Consider the following 24,431-nt stretch of genomic DNA (forward strand, 5'->3'; position numbering starts at 1 on the left):
TATTATTGAGTTAGGTAACAATAATATGAAAAACTCTTATGAGGAAGGATCCTTTTCAGACTAGGATGCAGATTTAAGTAGAAATGTGTTTAACCTAATCAATCCACCAATGATCCACACTAAATCCAACATCACTAGGAAAGAATGTAAATGGGAACCTCCTCCTACAGGTTAGTCAAAGTTAAATTTTAACAAGGCCTCTAGGGGTAATCCAGGTCCAGTGGGCTTAGGATGTATCATTTGTTCATATAATGAAGTATGCCTAATTGAACGTGTCAAACCCTTGGGAGTAATGTCTAATAACTTAGTTGAATTAGAGGCCCTAATAGAAGGCTTAACTTTAAGTTAGGTGATAGTAATTAACATATTAGTTATTGAAGGTGATTCGCAAATTATCCTAAATACGTTAAGAAAAAGAGAAACCCAAAATTGGATCTTTAATTCTAAAATTGAATATGCCCTAGGCATAGTTGATAAATTCAAAGATACTATCATAGAACATATTTATAGCGAAGGTAATAGAGAAGCAGATAATCTTGGTAGTAAAGGGGCAAACTGAGAAGAGATTATGATAAGTCAAGCTAATATGATAAGCATAAGTTAGATACTTGCTCTTATTTTGTCCTTAGAGAGTATTTGTTTTAGAACTTTAACTAGTTTATTTTGGACAAAATATCTTCTAGAATAAAAAGACTTATCTACTCAAAATATATCCTCGGGAAAATATAATCAAATATTAGTATATTAAGATTGAATATTATATCCTATTAATACCCGACAACATTCTCATACATAAAAAGATATCTAATAAGTAAGACAAAATATACATTATGTAGATGGTCTCTCCTAAATATATCATTTTATAAAATGAAAAATCGACATTATAGACATTGTCTATATCTAATATCAAATTCAAACACATGAAGATACAGATTGTCGATATGGTAAAACTAGATTAGCTATAGAATGGTCTTTATTAAATATAAAGTAACGGAGGATTTAATCCAAATACTTCATGAGCAAAAATTTAATGACTGTTTGAAATTATTGCACAATTATGGATATAAATCTCGTTTAAAGTCTACCAACACATTGGCATTATTAACCCCCTTGCAAACATTTGAATGTTTTCGGTTTGCATGGGATACACCAGTATTACTAAATAATTTGAAAAGATCAAATTTTATATCAACATACTATATCTTAGGTTTTTCTTTTCAGCATATCAGGATATCATTTGAGGCTTCATTATTATTCTCAATTGTTTCACTCATGTTTCTCATTTTATTTAACTTTTAGCGATCTCAAATTTAAGTCATGTTAATTAAGAACTGGGTTTGTTGGAGACAATGGAGTAGCTTACCCATCCCTTATTCATAATTAAATTATAACTCATTTGTATTCCTTTGCTGATAGTCCACTTGTCTTAATTATTTACATTGCCAAACTATCAAACCAAATCGGGCATGATTTTATGGCATTATGAGTGCCTAATATTCATTAATCTTTCTTTTTAACTTTCCAATATTATCTAAATTTTAGGCGATCTATTTTATGTTCTAAGTCTTTCTTCCTTTTTTTTCTAAACTCGTCCCTCGTCATTTGTTTCTGGTTTTTTCAACATTTTCTATAGGTGTATTTTGTATTCTAGCTTGTAATCTCCAAGATGGATCATGGACACCGATGTTGTGCTTTCTCATCAACATGAAAATGAACCATGGCCTTTTTGGGTTCGGTGAAACTAGAAGATGGGAAAGAATCCTTCAAGGCCTTGATGGCATGGTTTGGTTTGCAGTAGGAAGAGTGTTAGGGGGAAAATATTTCAACCATAGCAACTCTCAGAAGACGAACAATGAGATTATTGGTTGCTTTATATCCATTTTTCTCAAGTCTGGAATTACTCAATGGGACACAGTGAAGCTTTGTGAATTTATCTTTGATCCAACCTGGATGGAAGGCCTTCATCATGTAGTTTTTAACATCAATTATAGGATGGAAATTCCATATCCAGAGGATTATATAGATTAGCCTGTAGGTAGCCTTAAATGGGCAAAAGTTCCTTAATGCCCAATTTTATCAATCAAATATCATAAAAAAATTGATAGGGCATGGCCTGAAATGGAAGCCAACATTCATTTTCTCCTGTCTTGGTGCAATGTGGTCAAAGAAAGAAAAAATTTTGGCTCCTTCCAATCTTCAAAAAAGCAAAAACTGATCCCCCTCCAATATACAGTGAAGAGGATCATAATTCAGTTAGTTTCATTCTCCCAAGATTGAAAGAATCTTGGCTTCTTCCAATCTTCAAAAACGGAAAAACTGATCCCCCTCCAATATCTAGTGAAGAGGATCACAATTCATTTAGTTTCATTCTCTCAAGATTGAAAAAATCCAATAATCCGAAGAAGGCTAAGGAATTCCCAACAACTGGCCTTGGAACCAAGGCGGATGGAGAAGAAATTGACGAAGAATTTTTGTTTGTCGACGTACAAATATGTGAAGGGCTTTTCAAAATTATGTTAGTTTGATATTAGTTTGTAAGGTTAGGTTTTATTAAGTTTTCTTAGTTTATCATAGTTTCAATCTCATTTTTTGGGAGTAAGTCTATACTTTGTATATTAATGGAAAGATATAGTTTGGTTCGTTTAAATATGCACCATGTAATCAGTAAGGATGATTAATTACAATATCTAGGACAGCTTCTAATCTAGGACTCTATGAGAACATCTTCAGAGATAAGGTAGAAGTAATAATATTTAGTGTTATGGTTTTAAATTAGTCTGTTCAATAGTAAGCTCTCTTTTTGGGGGAATAATGTTTCAAAATTGTATATAGAAGTAAAGTTTTATATCGATTTGTAAGTTCTTTTGAATGTTCATAGTCTAGATTTGATACTTTGATCAAGGTATATATTAATATAAGACATATTTGCAGATCAATATGAGCATGATCCCTTATATTTTTATTGAATCTAACATTTTCAGTTTTTAAACTGGAATGCCAGTATATGAATCTATTTTAGACTTTGATCATGGCCACTCATAGTCTGGATATGCAAATGTACTTGAATTAATGTATAAAATAGGAAACTAATTCTCGTAAAAAGATGGATTAAATTTCCGAAACTGATAGAATCAGGGTAGACCCTTTGATCAAATCCAGCATGAGTAATTTGATTCTAAAATCATTTTGAAATCTGTTTAATAGCAATTTATAATTTGGTTACATTTCTATTAACACAAGTATGTTAACAAAAATAATTTGGCTTCATAAGTGGCAAGATTAAGATTGTTTCACATTTAGGATGAATTAAGTTAAGCTGTAATTTAATTATTAAGTTTCTAAATAACTATGGGTTCCTTATTCTTAATTTATTAAGATGAATTAAAGGATTTCAATGGCAACTTAAGGGTGTTGTAGATTCTAGTTTTTGTGTCGTATTAGAAGGCCTAAATGGGTAGTTAAAAGAATATGTTGTGCGTTGGAATTAGGTTTATAATTAATGCCTTGATCTCAAAATTTTGTTAGTATCGCATGTATGTTCCTCATAGAATTTATTTTGTATAATTGGTTTTATATATCATATTCATAGTTTCTAGGTATAAGATGCAGAGTGTTTAGCTATTTGAAATTTTATATCTTATACTGTGGTTTTGTGGTCCTTATCGCTGAGAAGATTCAATTGGCAACACTGCTAAAGTATCAATTTATGACTTCTGATCAGTCTAAGCTTTCAAAACATTAATTCCTTTATTTTTAGACAAAGGCTTTAATATTTCAATTTAATGTGCAGGCTAGTAGATAATCTGCCTTATAAGAGTATACTTTACCACGTTTCAACATATTTTTAGAAACTTGAATATTATTAGGAAATTTTGAAATGTGTTTTCAAAACCTATGGTTTATGTCATGTCAGGATTCTCCTCCATTAACTTTCCTAATAACGTACGAGTCACTAAAATAGAATTTGTTGTTCCGCACGTTTTCTTGGCTCATCTATTAGTATCCAGGCCTATGTCAGAATTCTATTTATATTCTTCTGCTAAATCCTTCGATGTCAGAGGGCACTAATTGCCATGTTGTTGTTGTTGGTGTTAGAGTTGTTTCCGTTACAACAAGGTCTACTAGTAACACTCCTGATAGACATGTTGTCACTGTTGGTCTTCAGTCTTTAGATGAATCCTTTGTTTCCCCTGAGCTAGCGGAGGCTGCTCATGTTGAGATCTCTATCAAAGTCGGTTCTGTTGTTGTTGCTCCCTTTGCTGGAACTACTGCTGTTGGCTCTGCATGGGTCTCTTTTGTTGGATCTGCTGTAGAAGAATCGATTTTTCTGGAATCATAAGTGGTGGTTTCATTGGTTGAAGAGGGGTGGACCCCACCTACTGGAAAACATCAGAAGTCCTCTCCTCATTTCGACATGAAGCTTCACTTCAAAAAAAATGAGGTTTAGGAAAATCTTAGTGTTATCCTTATTGTTTTTGGTTGAGGGTTTCTTTCCCTCAGGGCAGATTGGTACTTCCTTGTTTTATTTTTATTTGTCAGTCTTGTTTGGTCTTGTTTTGTAGGACTTCTTTTTGGACACTATTTCATGTTGCTGCAATCTCTTGGCAGCTGGTTTAGTTGTTTGTGCTTAGTTGAAAATCTTCTAATTGAGAAGTTGTAAAGGGTTTTGGGGTCCCTTCAAAACTTGTTTTAACCTAAATCAAAAGCTAGCATATAAATTTCATTTTCTGCAAATATTGAGCAATACTAATTCATATATTGTCTTTCATTTTTACTCATGTGACTTAAGTCCATTTAATTAGAACAATCTTATCCATGATGACTAGATTAATCCATTGTATGTAACTACCACATAAAACTTTCATTTCCAGCACATATTGAGCAATCCTAGCACATGTTTTGTCTTTCAGTTTTACTTATGACTTCAGTCATAACAGAAACCATTGAATGATGTTATCTATCACAACAGTCTACATTGACCCGTTATAATATCTTTAAATATTTCTGTCGGTCACAATTTCTTGCATCACTGTCAACTTCCCAAGTTTGCCTTCTCTATTTTCAGATTTTGAAGCAGGCCATTGTGATTGTCCACAGGCTTCTAAAAGATGGCCATTGCATTCACAATCTTAAGCAAAGCACAAATTGTATAAAAAACTGCATCCTTGACACAAAACCACAACTTTCTTATGCTTCACTGTTTTTCAAATCCTTTGAGCTCTTGGCCAAACGCCTCTGCTTGACAATCATGTTACCGGAAGGGGATAATGATTCATCTTCTTTATTTTTAAAAATTAACTGGTTCTTAGGAAAATCTCTCTGACTTGAGTATGTCTGAGAATTACCAAGCTTTTTATGGACTGCCCTGTCAGGTTGGTGATACAAAATGTATGCATCTATAATAACAGATTTTTAATAAACTGCTTCAATAATTGCAAGAAAATTCTTGTCATGCCATGCATGTACACTCCAGAACGCTATTTGGACATCTGATCTACTGTCATGATTATTTTGACATGACAGTGGTTTTCCTTCTTGTAGGAGTTTTTCCTCCTTCAAGTTAAATTTTCTCGATGAGATGCCTGCTTAACTGAAGGTTACGTATCAAAAGGAATGAATACTCTAGAACAGATATGGTGCAAGTTGACGTTTTGATTAAATTCTGAAATTGCTATGATAAGGAAAGAGACAAACTTGAGAGAAAATGTTGAGAAGACCAGATAGATATGAACTTTTAAGGAACAGACTAATTTAGTGGGCCTAGTGCCCAGACATTAGATTAATGGTTAACAATTAGCATGGTCGAATTTCTTTAAAATCAGATCTCTATCTTTCTAACAAAACTTAGCTAAAATTTGTGCTTATAATTGGAATTCAGGCCAACATATAATTATAATTCAAGCTGCTTATCAAATTTATTACAGCATCAAATGCTTTGTTCCAAATTTATGCCAAAACCTATTCAATTCAAACTGCTTAGCAAGGTTGTCGTGTCCACCATATTCTTTTCATAAAACGCCTAATGGTACACATTGTAAGAGACTTAGACAAAGCTGTCAATCAATGATTTTCTCATCTCATCAACTATTGCACTAGGCTGTGATTCTCTCAATTTGAAAACACTTTCAATAACTGACAACTCAGTTGCTGTTGTGTCCAATCCGCAGAAAGCAGTCCAATCATTTACAATCATTCCAGCAGCCACAACTTCACTTCCACGATTGACAGTGCCTGCTACAAGTGGCACTTGGAGGAGTGTTGATAACTCATCTAGATCTTCAATGGATGTGTGTGGATGTACCTTTCAAGACAACAACAGAATTGAGCTGGTCTCCGATGTGAATTTGCTACAGAATATGAACTACAAAATATGAACATCAACACAATCATATACAATATGATGAATTCCAAGTTTGAACAAGTTCGTTACTAAAAGAGAGTTTCTCCAGCTAGCCCAATTTAAGTATTAGATTTTGTCTGAGCAAGTTTTATATTAATTCTTACCAGGCTTCCCCGGTTAAGAAGCACACTAAACATGAACAGCAAACAAACATTTACAAAATAATGACTTCAAGTTTTGAACAAACCAATGCCTAAAAGTGGTAATTTTTATCTAGGAAGCGAAATTTAAGTATTAGATGTTGTCTGACCATGAAAAATATTGATTCTTACCAGCCCCCCTCGGTTAGAAAGCACACCATAACTGCCAACAAGAATATTTCCAGCAATGGTTTGCCTAAAAACCTCAACTCCTAGAACATCTGCTATCAGTTCTTCTGTCTCCTGGACCATAAAATGCTGAATCATATTAAAATTGGACCCAATGTATCACAATGTAACATTACATTGAAATATGACCAAATAATATAAAACTTATTCAATATCACGTTACTGGGTAAACTTTAAATATAATAGCAATCAGTCATCCAGCAATGATAGTGGAAATGGAAGATGGAACTACATAACAATAAGAGCATAGACAAAGCATGCCATCAATAGTTTCTTCACAACAAATATATTTAATAACCAGCTTTCTTTATTCATATTGAGTTTAGAAACACTCATCTTTGAAAAGATCCACAATTCACGCAAAGAAAGAAATTCATATAAACTAACAGTCCAGTAAAACAAATAAACTCCCAAATTTTCTAGATCTGATATTAAACATCGCCATCCCTTATTCAACAATTAGTTCTCTAACAGGATAACTGAGAATACATCTTGAAACTTTAAAAAACAGAATTGATTGTGTTAACAATACACACAATAAGAGTTTACAACGCTATAAAAAGTGTTTACTAAAAAGAAAAAGTTGTCTAAGTAAAGATGACATCTAAAAATAAAACTAATTAAGAGAACTAAAAGAAAAGGACCATTAAGATTCTAGAAGAATGAGCAAAATATAGAAATAACCTAAGATACCAAATAAGCAAAATATAGAAATAACCTAAGATACCAAATACATTCTAATACCCTCCCTTAATGTTCATTCTATCAACTACCTTGCAGAAGACTATACATGTCTTGTGGTTATAGACCCTTTAGATAAATAACCTAAGATACCAAACATATTCTAATACCCTCCCTTAATGTTCATTCTATCAACTACCTTGCAGAAGACTATACATGTCTTGTGGTTATAGACCCTTTAGACCACTTCGCTGCTACTAAGACCCTCTCCAAATTTGTAGAATGTCAATGATCAAGAGTAATCCAAAAAAAAAATGTTGTCCTCTTCTTCGGAATGGTTTGCAACAAGAGACCATACCCTGCCACTAACTTTACCACTGAGGTAAGTTTGCCACTAACTCTCTCAGAATTCGCAAAACCTTTGAACTAGAAATCATCACAAAACATCCAACCTGATGTTGTATAATTGAGCTGCCCTTCCTTGTAGACAGAGACACACCAAGAACAACTACCACGATTTTGAAGAAAAATGGAAAACCCTCCAAATGTTTCTACTGCAAGATTCCATGATTTGAAGATAACAAAGTATCATTTTGTCTTGAAAAAAATGATTAAAACCCTAAATTAGAAACACCTGATAGAAAATCCCACACAAACTTTGCAAATTACAGAAACCAGAAACAAAATTTGAAAGAAAAATTGACCAAAACTAAACACGTTTTTTCAGTAAAGTATCAATCATGTTCAAACACAGAGCTCTTCGAAAAGTCCAAGATAAAAATTAGCATACAATATATCATTTTTAGGGGAAAATGGTAAAACCCAACAGAAACCAATGAGCTCTTCTAAACTACAAGATACCTAACCAAGATATACTGGAGCAAATTAGGAAAAATTATAAACCCTCCATATAATTTTTAATATTTTTTTTGATGGGAAAAAATTATAAACCCTAAAATTGGATAAAAAAATATTAAAATCCACAAAATATTTTTTTGGAGAAATATTTTAACCCTGCAGAGTTTTTTTTGAAGGGAAAGAATTTTATTAGAACCCACCAAAAAAATTGAGGAAAACTTATTAATACCCTACAAAAGGAAAATTTAATAAAACCCAATAGAAAAATTTTGAATAACTTTTTTAAAACCCTCCCATAAGGAATTTGTTGTGAGATTCTCACACCATCGCCTCAAAATTTTTGGGGACCCCCTTTTTTTAAGCTGCCTTGGCAAATTTTTGGATTGTCCAACATTTTTTTGATTTTTCGAGATTTTTGAGCCTTGGACACCTTCAAGGTAGTGGGAGAGACTTAGCTTATTTTCACCCTTTTTCTTTTTTACTTGATTTTCTGGAGCCACCAATTCTATCCTTAGGCCGAACAAATTTCAAAGTTAATTCCAACTTGACAGGATAAAATTGTAAATTTGTACTTAGACGTTTTCCTTTGAAAATCTGGATATAATTGTGTAAATTTGAATAATCTTTCAAAAAGAAAAAATTTTGTTAGACTTAAGTTTTGGAAAATCTCAAATTTTTCTTTTGTGAAAATTTTAATTTTGTTGAAATGAGGCTAAATTGCAAAATCGATTTTAGGCTCTAGAGAAATAATTTTATTTGTGTTAAAAAGCTAAAATTGCTTAGCTAAATCGATTTCAATTAAAATTGCAAAAAATTGGCTTTAATAGATTAAAATTGCCTTGAAAACTTTTTGCCTTTAATGAAATTGGTAATTTAATATTGAAAAGTGGCTTTTGGTTAGCCAAAATCCAATTTTAGTGACGTATTAATTATTAAATCCTCATTAAATGAAAATATCTAACATCTCCAAGGCACCATTTAATTTCTTTTTGCAAATTGGAGTTAAATGGCAATTTAGAAGTGCAATTTTCCTTTTGGCAAAATTAAGTTTTAAGCTAAGTATTTAATTGTGAGCCATAATTTTGCATTAATTATTGTTTTTCTTGCTCCCAGGGTCCAAGTCGGCCAACTTGGAGGGAGTAAGAAAGTTGGGTATAAGAGGAGGCCTCTCTCCCATTTCCTCCTCACTTCTCCTTCTCAAGGTGTTGGCGATTTTGCAAGAGCAAATCTACACTCTTCTTGCTTGGCAAATTTTGTGGAGGGCGAAATTTGTGAGAGCCGAATTTTGTGGGAGCCGAAATTTGTGGAAGATAAAATTCTAATTTTTGCAAAAAGCTGCGATTTTTGGCCTAAGTTGGGTAATTTTATTTGGAGGTGAATTACATGATAAATTTCTAATTTGCAAGTGGGTTTGAAGTTCTTGAGCTCTAGTCCTAATTCCGAAAAGTCGTCGTAAGATTATTGGTTAAGGTGAATTTTCATCATTTAGAGTTGCAAAGGGTCCTTAAGCTAACTTCCTTCTTTTGTTCTAATCTAAGGATTGCTTCCCTTGGTTCTACTTGCCTTTTGGTCCACCACTCTACCATCCCGTAATAGGGCGACGAGTACGGAGGGTGTTAGTGCAAGTAAGAATCCCAAGAGGACAAACACTAAGAAAGACAAAGAGGATATGATGCCCAAAACACCCTTCTTCTCGAGAATGAAGAAAATAACCGACACCAATATCGGTACAGTGGACATGATACGGATGAAGGGAAAACTAAAGGAAGGACAATCCCCCTTGGCTATTGGTAAAGGTAATTTCAAATCATTTAGAGTTGCAAGGGGTCCTTAAGCTAACATCTTTCTTTCGTTCTAGTTTAAGGATTGCTTCCCTTGGTTCTGCTCGTCTAATTGTCCACCACTTTACCATCCCGTAATAGGGCGACAAGATGGAGGATGTTAGTACAAGCAAGAATCCTGAGGGGGCAAAACACTAAGAAAGACAAAGAGGATATGATACCCAAAACACCCTTTTCGAAAATGAGGCGAATAACCAATACCAATGGCGGTACCATAAAAAGATATACAAAAGGCAGTTGCACATCACAACCCAAGTGTCAAAACTTCCATTTCAACCATGATGAGCGACGTTGGGGTGGCACTTGATCTTGAGGATATCAGAGAAGAGGATGTCAGTTAGACAGATTTTGGATCGAGGTTGGATGAGTTGGGAAAGGTTGCTATCAAGAAAAAGCATTTAGGCACCCTTTCCTCCCTCGGTGCTTTTATTGGATTTGCGAAAGAATATGAGAAGGATCACGAAAGGATACTACAAGCAACAAGCAGCGTGGTGAAGTCAACGGAACTCAAGACGAAGCACACACCTTGTCCTCTTATGGAAGAAGTTAATGAAGGGCTAGCTAAGTTCATTGCCTTAGCTAAGAAAATAAAAGAAAAGGGAAGATTTATATTAGAAGATTATTTGATGTAAGCCCAAGTGGCAAATTTCTCTTTCTTCTAGAATAGGACAAGTGTCTATTTCTAATTGGCCACCATTTTGGTGTCTTCTCATTGGTTGCCACTTTTTGCACTTTTTTCATTGGTCCATTGATGAGGTGGCATCTTCTCATTGGCCAATGGGGTGGCAACCCTAATTAAGGTTTTGAGAATCCAATCTAGATCGTTGATCTTGTTTTGATCTCCACCGTCCATTGTATTTTTGGCCCCTATAAAAGGCCATTTGCTCTCATTTGTAAAGTGTTGGAGAAATTGTTGCGAAGATAATACCAAAATTGCTCTCTTTTTCATTGTTGCGATTTGCATGTGGATTAAGAACATAGGGCATTATCGCATGTTTCCTACTTCCACTTATAGTTAGATTTGCTTTCAAGTTTTTGAAGCAAATTTCATTTCAAGTTGTTTAAGTGAGAGTAAAATAGATGGATAGTTGTATGGTAGCATTGGTAAATGTTTGATAGGGATGCTAGTGGTTGGGAAGCTTTGTGTAGTAAACTAGTTTATTATTCCTTTGAATCATTGCACTTGTGGAAGTGAGGCCGCTGGTCAGCTCTCATTAGGTTTGATTCTCGTCCATTTGCTATCCTTCCATTCATAGGAATAGGAGTAGAATAGTGAGTAGTTGGGTAGTCGAAGCTTAGAGAAGTAAGTTAAGTGATAGAACTCATCCATTCACCTTCCACCACCACCACTTTCCATCAAAATCATCATTGGCAGACACACCCTCCATCATCATTACCATCAACATTATCTGCCACCCGCACATTTCACAAACCAAGCCACCATCACCTTCATCCCACCAAAGTCCAAGTCATCCTCAACAATTTGCGTAAGGCCGCCTACGTGATTACTAGCGAATCACATCGATAAAACTAAGCGAGTATCCAACGCCGTAAGGAACATTGGAGTTATGTCTCATGAGCATTAACTTTTCAAGAGAGGAGTTGCATGTTTGATATCCCATATCGAATATTCAAATCCTAATATGTTTTGTAAGTGATACAAAACTCGCATCAACAAGAGTCATACTAGATCAGCTCCTGCTTTGATACCATGAAACTTTAAAAGAAGGAATTGATTGAATCAACAATACATGCACTTAAAAGAGTTTACAAATGCTATAAAAAACATTAAGTAAAAATGCAAAGTTGTCAAAATAAAGACATGTACTAAAAATAGAACTGATTGAGAGAACTAAAAAGAAAGTCTAAATGAGCATGGGGAATGAGATACTTGAGGTATTTAGGGTACCAGTACAGCTATTTTTCAAATTAGGGGCCCTGGGGGTACTTGGATATGTCAAACTTTATTTTTAATTATACTTTCATATTTATAGAAAATCTGAAATTATGAGTCATGACAATGATTTTTCAAAACAAGAACAGTGATAAAGTTTGCATATGTAATGTATTGTTTTCAGTTTCAGATTTGTTATATGTTTGTTATAAAATATATGATAAATGTTTAGATGCATAACAGAGAAGGCAGACTTTAAACATGAACAAGAACACCATAAATCATATGGCAATGACATATTGCAAATGATAAAGTTCTGACATGAACAGTGATAAAGATTATTGCTAATCAATATTGTATCAAAGTTTCAAACTGATTAGGTATTGAGTTAAACTTGATGAACAACAAGCTGATACGCAAACAAAAAACCCAAAAAAAAAATCAGAAATCTTAATCAAGGTCCTTAGCTATGATGCTCTCCACCGGGTACTTGGTACTTGAGATAAGTGTACCCTGTACTTGGGTATGTGGGTACCTGTACCAAGGGTGTGGGTACAAGTAGCCATGCAACATTGGAGTATACTAAGTTAAGGAAGAACAAGCTAAATATAGCCAGAACCTAGGATACTAAAATATTCTTATAGCAATGCAACCAAGAAGTTCCATCTTGTTTTAAAAGTCTCATTGTATTTTTGTCATTATTTATACATTTTCATCTTCAACTCCATCCTAAGTCTGTGGATCAAGGCCCTCGGTATGATCATATTGGGTGTGCATCCCGAGTCAGAGATGCCTTGGATGCAGACTATATTAGGAATACTGGTCTGGTTGGTGCTTGAATCTGTTGGTTATGTGTTGTATTGATGACAGGTTTTGTTGTTGACGACAACATATGTTCTTGAGTTCATGACAAACAGAGATATTGTACATCCCAAAGGATTATTGGAACAACGAAGCTGGCACAGAAAAGGTTAAGCTATGTGAGCTTAAGAATATATTCATGAATCAGCATAGATGCTACATCTATGCTCATTATGTTTGTGATAAGTAGTAGCCGAGTTAGAGATCATTTGGTAAAGACTGGTAACAGACCAATGTGCAGGAAATGTTGTCATATACAGTTGTTGGGAAATTGGTTGTATCTTATTAGCAAGATGGAATTAGGGACAATGACCTTGGATTTTGGTTGAAGACATGTTTGTGATGTTATGTTCATGTTAGTCCCCATATGGACCCCTCCTTTAAAATTTTAAGTAAACCCCTTTATTCACAAATCGTTATTCTACTACTTTTCCCTTTAATTTGCTACTTAGAAACCTGGATAAGTGAAAATAAAGGTCGTTGAACTTCCTAAACCAAAGGTCCAAACCAGTTCAATGGGTTCTCAGGTTCAACTAGTTTACAAGTTCAGTGCTGGGGTTCACAGTTCAAATGGTTCAAAACCCCAAGTTCGGTGGTTCTCTGGTACGAATGGTTCAGATTGGTTTAGACTAATATATACTAGTTCAGGATGGTCTGAATAGATTCATAAAGTTCAAAATGGTTCGAATGGTACAATTGCAGGCTCCAAATGGTTCATATCAGTTCAAAATGCGGGTTCTAATGGATTATCCGGATCTTTAAGATTGCCGGTTCAATGGGTCTAATCTACGCAAATGAGTTTAAAGCAAGGGAAACATATATGTATCGGTGAACATATTTTGAAATTGCACAAATCCAGGCCCCATGAGATCATAAATTCATAATAGATAACTATGACCCTAAGTTGGCTTGAAGAAATATCAAAACTTAAAGTCTAATTATGATATGCGGATAAAGGGTAAATTCATGGCATTGATATAAAAAGAGGTTGGGTTGTGATGTAATTTTGGGAGCATCAATCCTTATACTCAATCTTATGATCACTCGCTGCATTTCCTTCACACCTTCCAGCTGTCGGCATCCTCAACCATGTTAATGAGTTTGTACTCTTGGACTTAGAGCCCATTAAGGACTTGATGCATGCAAGATGGGTTTTCTTTTGCCAGCATAACCTTGTGGCTAAATCAAAGCATCCCAATTACAACATCTATTGTGAAAGGTTTGGCGTTGGGATTTTCTAATTGAAATGGAACCCTGATTATTCAAGGAAAGAAACTGAAGATGGGATGTTCCTGTGCCTTTATCAACTCATGGTCAGGTTTACATCCAGAATGTATGCAATCAGTTTGACAAAATGCCCATCCACACGGCTAAAAGTCCATAGTGGATCCTCCAGCAAATATGAACATTGTGGCCAAGGGGACTCAATTTCACCATTATGAGATGCAACTCTCATTGTTCTTGTGGTCTGCACAGCGGTATCTTTAGGTGTTGGAATCTATGCAGGGGCCACCCTTTTGAAAGTCAGCCAATTGTTGATTGTGGCTTGCTGCCTTGTCAGGATGGTGGGGATAGACTATGAAGTGCTTGACCAAATGTCAATGCAACTTCTGCTCCCACATGATGATCGATCCTAATTAGAAAATGTCACTTAGTGGCACAGTCAAAAAGGATAGTCACTTATGGTTATGAATTCATCAGTTCGCATAATCTCATTGAATATTGCATTACAACACTACACCAGCAACTTGAATTGTTAATTTTATGAACTGTTGTTTAGAAGATGTTTGATGAGCCAGACCCGATAGCGACTGTCCTTCATGATCACCAGCGCAACCACCTCTCACAGCGGCCGCCTAATGTTTCTCTATGGTGACAATCAAATTGTTTGAAGGATACACCACAACAGAGCATGACCTTGATAATGTTCTTGAAATCAACTCCCCCAATATCATGATTAAGCCCTCCCGCAAATTCATTGTGTTGTGAGTTGTTCGAACACAATGGAAAAATCAAAATAGAAACACGGATGATTCCAAACGATATGCTGTACCCTCAAATAAATATATCAAACTTGGTTCATTATAACAGGTCTCTTCGAATCACATCACCGACTTAGTGACATTTGAGATAAAGATCGCGCTTCTCTGTAAAAATGCAACAGTCCCTGAAGCTATAGGAAACACAGAGAAGCCGTTTGGAAAGATACATCAGAGTGTATAAGCTTTGAAGGCACTATTTGATCCGACACTGCAGAGCATGAGAATTATCTAATGTGGCATTTGGAAATTTTGACAAATTACATGGGTTAGCAGTATAGAACTGGTTTGAAATCATATATGGGCCAGATGGATTGGCAGTGAAGAAAGTGCAGTGGAAAGACATATCTCAATATCTATTAAAAGCAAGACACATCCTATCTATGCCACTTAATCACCAATAGCAAGACTGATGTCTTTTTAATACAAGGTCATATTTTTAATGCTTTAGTGGGCACACATTTGTAAATGGTATAATAATAAAATGAAAGCCGTGGGAATTAGACAGTAGTCGAGAATCATATGATCTCAACATTCAGTTCTGAAAACTGAATAACATCTGTCCATGCCTATTAATTGTAAAAGGCTTGACTAAGAGGGGGTTCCGCTTTTGCCAATAAGGAAGGGAGAATTTTTACTGACAAAGAAGATAGGAGACAAATTTTTCATTTTTGTTTTCAAACGTAATCTTGATGCAGAGAAATTTGGCCTTTGATGTCAATTGTTTTTGTATCTTATTCAAAGGGAAGATTTCATTGAATCTGTGATATACAATGTTTTCATTAAAATATGATTGTTCTTTTAACTGTTCTGATTGACTTTGAATACAAACTGATTTTATATATATATATATATATATTATTGGTGTAATATTTCAGTTTTCTCCATTTGTATTTCCAAAGGGAAACTTTTGAATCTGTTCCTTCTTCTTAGTAGTAGAAAGTTGATTGAGTGGCCTTTGTGTCACTTGTTCTCTCCTCTCTCTCATCTTTTCCTTTGCAAGTTTCACCTGCATCCGCATCATGGCTATGAGTGGATGTTGATTTCCTTTATTGCTTTCGGGTCAAAAGCACTTCAGTTTGTAGTTTAATTAATTCATTGCAAATCCTGCATGGGAAGCTGTACCTGGTAAAATTCAGAGAAAGGTTAGCAATTCAATGATAACGTATCCAACTGTTAGTGAGGATTGCACTTACGTTGGGGCATCAGCAGTTATTTCATGTTGATTTTTCTGAAGTGCAAATCTGTTCACTAACAGTTCGTGTTAACAAATCTTAGAGATCATTTTAGAGAGGTTGCTGAAGTGAAATGTGTGAAATGTTTTACTGGCAGTTGACTTGGTTGGTGCAAAGTGTTGTTTCATTGTATAAAGTGTTAATTGTATTGTGACATGTTGAAACCTTAATGTAATAATTGTAATGATGCTTAAGAAAGCGTGCATGTCTTAGTAAGATCCTATGTAATTAATTGTTCACTAGGGAAGCTCTAACAAGCCGACCTAATTAATTATTTGAGAAGGGTATAATGTAAAGATGTATTCCTTTGGTTGGCTATTATAGTGATGATCCATCTATCACATGTATGGTGATTTGATACGAGCTTAAAGATTGGATAATTAAAGAAAAGAAAAGATTGGTTTGATATGTAGAATTGAGCTTCAAAGGAACTATATGGGCAAGTATGTTGCAGTACAGTCAGTTCAGAATATTAGATATGTTATCTTGAAGAATAGATCTTCATACTTGCTAGAGCAATTTAGACAGTAGGTCTAGTTGTTTCCCTGTTAACCTTTAACTGGGTTAGAATCTTCTAACAAAGGTTCAAAGTCTCATTACAGGAAACTGTCATTAAACAGGGATTGGTGTACTGATTCCGTTGTAATTGACTCTTAATAGGGTCATACCCTTTCAAAAGAAACCTATATATTAGTACGCTATCTTGTGGGTGCTATCCACACCAGGTTTCTCCCTTTGATCAAGGGTTTCCCTAGTCAACAAGTCATTGTGTCGTGCATGGTTTAATCCCCCACCCCCTCAATTGTGTGTGGACTTCACTTCTAAAGAGACTGGAACTGTAGCAAAAATCAAGTTTTAACTGAGGGAAATTTAAGAATCCAAAAATGCATTAAAAATTAAAAAATAAATGTTATTTTTTATATTTAGAGGCAATTTAATTGCACAGCAATAGAAAAAATGGAAGGAAACCAGAATCTACACAAAAAAAATTGGTATGTACTTTTTCCATTTTCAGGTCACTAATTACAATGCATAATGCATGGTACATTACTGTGTCTACTTGATAGTGGTATATTGTTGTAGGGCTCTGCCAGTTGTCGAATTGCAACATCTATGAAGGAATCTTTACAGTTCATTGGGCTTTTATTTTCTCAGTTGTTTTCTGATAATGTAATCACATCTAGAATCATCACTTCACAGGACACTTTGTTCCTTCTGCAGATCTGTGCTAGGGATAGAGGTGTTTGTCTTCTACTTCATTCCTGAGGTATGTAAGAAAACCTCAAGCTGGGAGGCCCATCTGCTCCTAATGCAGTTTTATGCTACAGCCCACCTCCATGTGGCTGCATCACTCTACTCCCTGGTGAGATTTTCACATCATCACCCCATTGCAAATGGAGACTCCTGTTATGTCTTTTTCTCCTGCAATGACAATGTGGTTTTGTTAAGTCCTAGATTTTGTACAGGGGTCTTGGGTGATGTTTTGAAGCATTCTATCGCCTAAGTCAGGGTGAAGGAAAAAAGTTTAGTCAAGAAGTAGGAAGTTTTATGATTGAGGAGTGAATAAGGATTTTGGGCCAAGCTTACAATTATGCCCCTTCTTTATGATAAGTTGAGCTTGAAATATGAAAGGAAGGAAGAATACTGGTTTTGTTAAGGGTAACTGCCGCAATTATGATCTTTGAGATTCCCACCTTCAATCTTCTGAGATTCCCACCTTCAATCTTCTGAGATTCAGATTTCTGCCTCCTTGAGATGGCCAAATTAGTGCAAAGAAAGTCATTTAAGTGATCACAAGGTAAGTAGGGGCAAAGTCTACAAAGCAATTATATGTTTTAAGTGAAAGAGAAGATGTCAAATCATGGTGGAAATCCTTTGATTAGAGGATTTCCACCCCTATAATACTCCCAGCTTAGAATTTCCCCCTTTCCCTTGAGCTTTATTTTTCTCATCAAGATGAAGACAAAGTGGGTCAGCAGATTGGAGAGTTGTAAGAGGAGAATTTTGATGCCAAATAAATGAAATTGGGATGGATTTTTATCATGATGGAAGCCCTCTAGGCTTAGGAGCTCCACCCAAAAACTTTGTCCTCCAAACCTCTAGAAACTGCCAAAACATGGACCATTTTTGCAATCCAGAGGCAAGTTTACAAAGTCAGCCCTGAGATTTGAGCATTTATTTGTCTTACCAAGTCAGCCTCTATTAAAGGCAGAGATATAATTCAATAAAAGCTTGCATTTAATTAAATAAATTTGTCCATGAAATGCCAGGGCAGCCCTCTGATTAAGGGGCAATTTGATCACTAAATTTATTTAATGTTGGGCCAAGGCAGCCCTATAAACATTTCACCCCTTTCCAGATAATCAATGGTGCCCATAACCAAATAGCAGCCATCTCTGTTTGTACTAGCAGCATTTTTATTTATCCTCATCATGCTGCAATTTGATCTCATATTAGCAGCAAATCTGATTAGAAATAAGGCAGCAATTTTTTCCTTCTTGCTAGGCATAAGATCTTTTCTGTAATTAGCAGTCAATCCTGGGCAAGTGCAGCGATTTATCCAAATAAGTGAAAAAATGATAAGAAAATTGAACCCAAACATGACTTGATAAAAAACTCATCTATTGTTTGAGATTTCAATCCATTTTCATGTTGTTTCAAGTTTATATGCAAAAACAGAACAATCAGTACCTTACTTCCTAATTTCCTTGTACACTTTTATAAGGAGGGATTTATTTTATTCCACGAAATATCTATGTTCATTTTCTTTATTGATCATCAATCTTACAAACTTAATGCCTCTTTTTTCCTTTGTCCTGCAAGGTAAGTTCAAGAAGGAGAGCTAGAAGGTAGGGAGATGTTTATTGATCATCAATTTTACAAACTTAATGCCTTGTTTTTTTCTTTGAGACATTGAGTACAAACCACAAAAGGAAGGCCATTTCAAGCTCAAGCTTGAGAATTCAAGTGAGAAGGAGACTTGACATCAAGGCTATTCAAATCGAGATCAAAGTGGATTTCAAGAAAGTTAGAGGAGTAAAACCTCATGAAAGCATCATTGAGAGGCTCAAGATGAGATCAAGTTTACAAGTTTGATATGCAAACCCAAATTAAGCCATGAAGAAAATAAAGACAACCTTAACCTTATCAATTCCACAAATGCAGTCAAGTTCATCCAAATCTACAATTTCAAAGCACGAGTTCAAGCTTGAAGATGAGGATTAGAGGATTTACAATGCCGATGCAAGACAAGGCCATGAAGAAATTCCCAAAGGATGGAGAAGATCTCAAACATTGAAAGTTACTTTCTAAAGCCAAGATTCAAATTCCATGTCCTTATATAGATCTATAAGATAAGGATGATGATGTGGCAATTGGTTGTCTCCTCCAATCAGAAATTTTCAAATTCAAACGAATTTAAATTAGTTTAGTTGAATGAAAGTGATTATGGATGTTTACTTGATTATCTCTAGAAATCTGGACCACTAGCCCCTTGTTGATGGTAAGAGTGTCTTGTGTAGTGAGTTGATGATTAAATGCACTTCAACTGATATCCAATTTTTATTTTGCATTCATTGATGGGATTATTAATTTGAAAACTATTTGAGTAAATCCTTGGAAGCCTGTACTAGGCGGGTGTAGATGTAGAAGTAGAAGTAGACGTAGAAGTAGAAGTAAGTTTAAGTTGAAGTGGAGGTTTGAAGATCAAAAACTATATTTTCATTGCATGTTGTGAAGCCAAATCTTTATAAGTGCAAGAGTTGATATCCATTAAATGAATAGTGAGTATCCACAATAAAAGGAACCTTGAAGTTATTTGATTGGATGTTTGATGTGTTACTCCAAAACATTGAGTATTTGATTTCGCATGTTGTAGTGGAACAAAAGTCACATCAACACTCCCCATTTTGCTTCATCAAAAAAGCCACCTCATTGATTCTCCGGCTTTAATTAAGGTTATGTGTGATCCTCAATTTCCTTTAAATGTTCTTGTCTTAATGTTCGATGTGATTGGTCTATACCTAGCATTGGTATTGTTGCTAAATTGACTATACATGGGTTGTCACATCTTTATACCTGATTTTTCCAACAATGTTGTGTTACAGCCAAGGCAACAATTTAGTTGTTGTTTATGTGATACAAAAGCATCCTGAGTGTAAGGGCAATCTTGCATCACCCAAAAATATTTCTACTTTGTATTTTTCAATAAGGGTTATCTCGGTGCAGAGTTGCTATTTCTAGAAGCTTACTATTTTTTATAAATTGATGTCTTTATAGCTGATTTTCCCAACAATGTTGTGCTACAACCAAAGCAGCAATTTAGTTGTTGTTTATGTGATGCAAGAGCATCCTAGGTGTAAGGGCAATCTTGAATCACCCAAAAATATTTCTACTTTGTCTTTTTCAATAAGGCTCATCTCAGTGCAGACTTGCTATTTCTAGAAGCTTACTATTTTTTATAAATTGGTCATTCGAGCTCGGGATATTTTGATGTCTTCCCTAGAGGTTCATTGCAATATAAATCAATATTGGCAACGGGGTATAAAAACTTTGAACTTAGTCTTAAAGGCTTTAGGGGCTCCAAAAAGGGGTCAAACCTCAATTGACTAGTGTTTGCACATGTCATGGGTTGTAGAACAAATTGTGGCATTTTTTAAATGGGTCATGATAGCCAATTGGAACAATTGGCAATGAGTTATAGTCTCTGGAAGTTCTAATCTTTGAATTCAAAGAAACTGAAAATTTCTTCAAAATTTCTTTAGTTTTGATAGTTGTTGGGGTGTACTCTAATGTAATGAAATATGAATAATAATATCTTAGGGTTGGTTGGCCTCATGGTTTAGGGTTAAAATTTCTAGAACCTTCTTTGGTGGTGGAAAATTGCCTATATAAAGAAGGCTCATAGGGTTGTCTAGGACAATTTTGGAGATATGGAGGCTCTAACCTATAGAATATTGTGAGGAAATGCCCATGTGCTTTTCTGAATATTGTGATTCCATTTTATTGGAGATAATAAAAAACCTATTTTCTGTTCTTGCAAATTGTTGTTATTTATCTATATGTTGTTTGTGATTGTGTTAATGGTGCAAGAGCACCTAGCCATCATATGACTACAAGAGATCATAATGGATATTTTTATGATTTATGGTCATTCTTATATATTGCAATGTCATTCCACGTAATGGGAATCCAATTGAAAAGAAATGTTGTAACAAAAATGTAATGTTGTCCACATTGTCAGAGTTAAGATCTCCATTGGTTTAATATGTCAAAAGTTGTAATATAAACTTTGAAAGGCTACTAACCATGTAAAAGGTTATTAAATGGCCATTTGGATGTCTTGAAGGTTTATGCAAAGTCATGGCATCATATTTGTCAAAAGTCTCAAAAGTTGTCAAACGATGAAGAGTTGAAAAACATGCAACAATTAAAAATTGCATTAAAGTTGTAAAAGGAAGTCCAAAGAACATGGGTGGTATTTGTAAGGTCCAAACTGACCAAAAAACTATAAAAATGCATTGTAAGGTCGAACCAAGCAAGGAAGGGAAGAAAAGTGAATAGATAAGTGTTAATGTTTTGTAGCCTCAATTGGATAAACTCAAGAAACTAAACTGAAGATATATGTGTGTGTGTGTGTGTGTGTGTGTGTGTGTGTGTAGTTAAATTATAAATTGTTATATTAATTTAATATTAATCGATAGGCATGTCCCATCATGGGACATATCTATCCATATCCCATCCACAATATAAAGAGAGATAGCTGCCATTTGGAAAGCACATACCATTCAGGCAGTGTCATTAAATTTACAGTGATCCTCTAAAACTAACATGGTATCAGAGTCAGGTTTCTGAGCCTGATAAGCTTGCATTCAATAACTTATGATTGGAGTGAGCAATGGATGAAAATGTTATCAGCAATTTATGACAATGAAATTACAGATGTACACAACACGTGCTTCATGTTCTAGATAGACTATCTACATCAAGTTTACAGGTTATCAATTACAATACTTCAGCTGCTTATCTTGGGTTTTTTTAAAGATTGGAACTGGATAAGCTAATTGAACCATCCAGTCTTGTGTTTAATATCAGAGGAGCAGCGATTGGAGAAGAATAAATTGCAATGACCAAAAAGAAATGGAAACGAATCATAAAATATGGGGAAGGCTACCAGAATAATTTCTATTAATTATTTTAGCCAAGCTGCCCACTTTGCTGATTGACAAATTGAGAGCAGTTTGTAAACAATGAAAGGTAATTCTCTCACCATCTTACAGCAAGTGTGTCCACTATGAAGAAATTAAGTGACCAATAAGAAAAGCAAGGGTAGAAGAGGAATACCATCCCTGTCGAGCAAATCATATTTCAAGGAATGAATTTCATATTCACCAGGCCATATATTAACATCACATATGACAAGTGGTGTCAGTACCTCCATAATAATGACAGGTAAGTTGTGCAGGGTCATACATCATCCACAGGCTATGAGTATGAACCACAAACTGTATATAAATTTTAGAGCCCTGATGCACCCTGTAAAGTGGGTGTTATAGGATCTGCCCTCAAACTTGGAACAAGCGGGCCTTAATACACCTGTCAGTCCCCCTTTTAACCTTTGGTAAGGTCAAAATAAAATGACTAAATGGGAGGCATCCCAACACTCATTGATGATGTCAGCTAACAGATTAGGTCGAAGCATTAAATAAAAAGAATTACCACTATATGGTTAATGTGAGTAGTATAGATAATTATAGAATATTAAAGGTTGTAAGTAGAGAGGACACATAACATACATACAATTGATAAAGAAAAGGAGTCTTTTATTAAAGATATTGTATATAAATTTTAGAGCCCTGATGTACCCTGTAAGGTGGGCGTTATAGGATTTACCCTCAAACTTGGAACAAGCGGACATTAATACGCCTGTCAATCCCCCTCTTAACCTTGGTAAGGTCAAAATAAAATGACTAAATGGGAGGCATCCCAACACTCATTGATGATGTCAGCTAACATATTAGGTCAAAGCATTAAATACAAAGAATTACCACTATATGGTTAATGTGAGTATTATAAATAATTATAGAATATTAAAGCTTGTGATGGAGCCCAAAAAATTGTGCCTCCATTTTGCATGAGATTTCGTCCATAGCTATCCATCCTTAAGGAGATAATCTAATTGTTGGGAGCAAGTAGGGTAAAGTATATTGATTTGTTATGTGGGCAAACGTAACAACCAATTTTCTCGGGTCTTAATTAACAACTAACATATTCAAAGAAATACAGTTATTACTTTATTTTTATGGGAAGACAGTTAAATCAGTTACATTCATATGAACAAATTTATTAGTTAAAAAGAATTAAACAAAAATTCTTAACTAAGAACTCAAAACACCATTAATGAATTTACCATGGAAATTAAATTCTACATACCATGGGATTTGAAACAAAAAATCATTGTAAGGATGCTTTTACAATCACCAAGATTAGTCCACAAATACTACTATAACAATATCATATAACGACTTCCATCCAATACCGCTATATCAAAAATCATATGACGATTCCTATTAAATACCACTATATAAAATTAGGGCATGTTTGTACTTACCACTTTTTGGAGGAGGGTTTTTCCCATGAGGTTTTCCCTCTTTCCTCGTTTTCAAAAGTTGCATTTCTTTGCATGTGTACATGGGTACCTAACATGGCCTTGTTGTCAGGACCCATTCTACATTTCATCTAAGCTTTTGTAAGCTTAAGTGTATTCCCCTAAGTTGCACTTAAGGGGAGGTGTTAAAGTAAATAATTATTATTTACTCTAACAAATATAACAATTCATCACATCAGATAAATCTATCTCTCGCAACTAAATGTAAAATAATTGTAATGATGACATTGTTGGATACAATTGTTCAATTGTGTGTTGTCTTTGATGTTACACAAATGTCATATCAGTTATCAGACAGAGTCTCCCGAGCTCAATTGGTCAGCAAAGCGAACTACAGAGTCTACCGAGCATTCTTGAAAAATACTTTGTGGAAACAGTTTCGACCGAGCTTCACTCGGGTGTCGAAGGTTTCTATGGCAGAAGTCAGTTTCTACCGAGCTCACAAGGTTAGCGAAGGAAAGTCAATGTTTACCGAGTTCACTCAATCTTCAAAAGATTTTGCAGAGTTCGCAATGTTTACCGAGCTTCAGTTAGTTAACACTGGAAATCATTTTCTGGAGCAGTGTCTACCAAGCAGGGTCAGCCAATGAAGAATTTCATTGTTTTGGGAAATGAAGTTTAATTGTT

General features: G+C 34.8%; 1 protein-coding gene across 2 annotated transcripts in view; it reads right to left on the bottom strand.

Moving 5' to 3' along the window:
• Positions 1–5,844: 5,844 nt before the first annotated feature.
• EIF6A (Translation initiation factor IF6) overlaps positions 5,845–24,431 on the bottom strand; it is a 43,283-nt gene continuing 24,696 nt past the window's right edge. For both annotated transcript variants that reach the window (XM_089818426.1, XM_089818425.1), the window contains exons 7-8: positions 6,673–6,783; positions 5,845–6,301 (exon numbers count right to left, since the gene is read on the bottom strand). In XM_089818426.1, coding sequence (XP_089674552.1) covers positions 6,044–6,301; positions 6,673–6,783 — 369 coding nt within the window. In that variant the 3' untranslated portion in view covers positions 5,845–6,043. The remainder of the gene's footprint in view (positions 6,302–6,672; positions 6,784–24,431) is intronic.

Source organism: Cupressus sempervirens, chromosome 3 (genome assembly GCF_028749045.1).
Source record: "Cupressus sempervirens isolate cs-2001-9-10 chromosome 3, ASM2874904v1, whole genome shotgun sequence".
NCBI classification, from domain to species: Eukaryota; Viridiplantae; Streptophyta; class Pinopsida; order Cupressales; family Cupressaceae; genus Cupressus; species Cupressus sempervirens.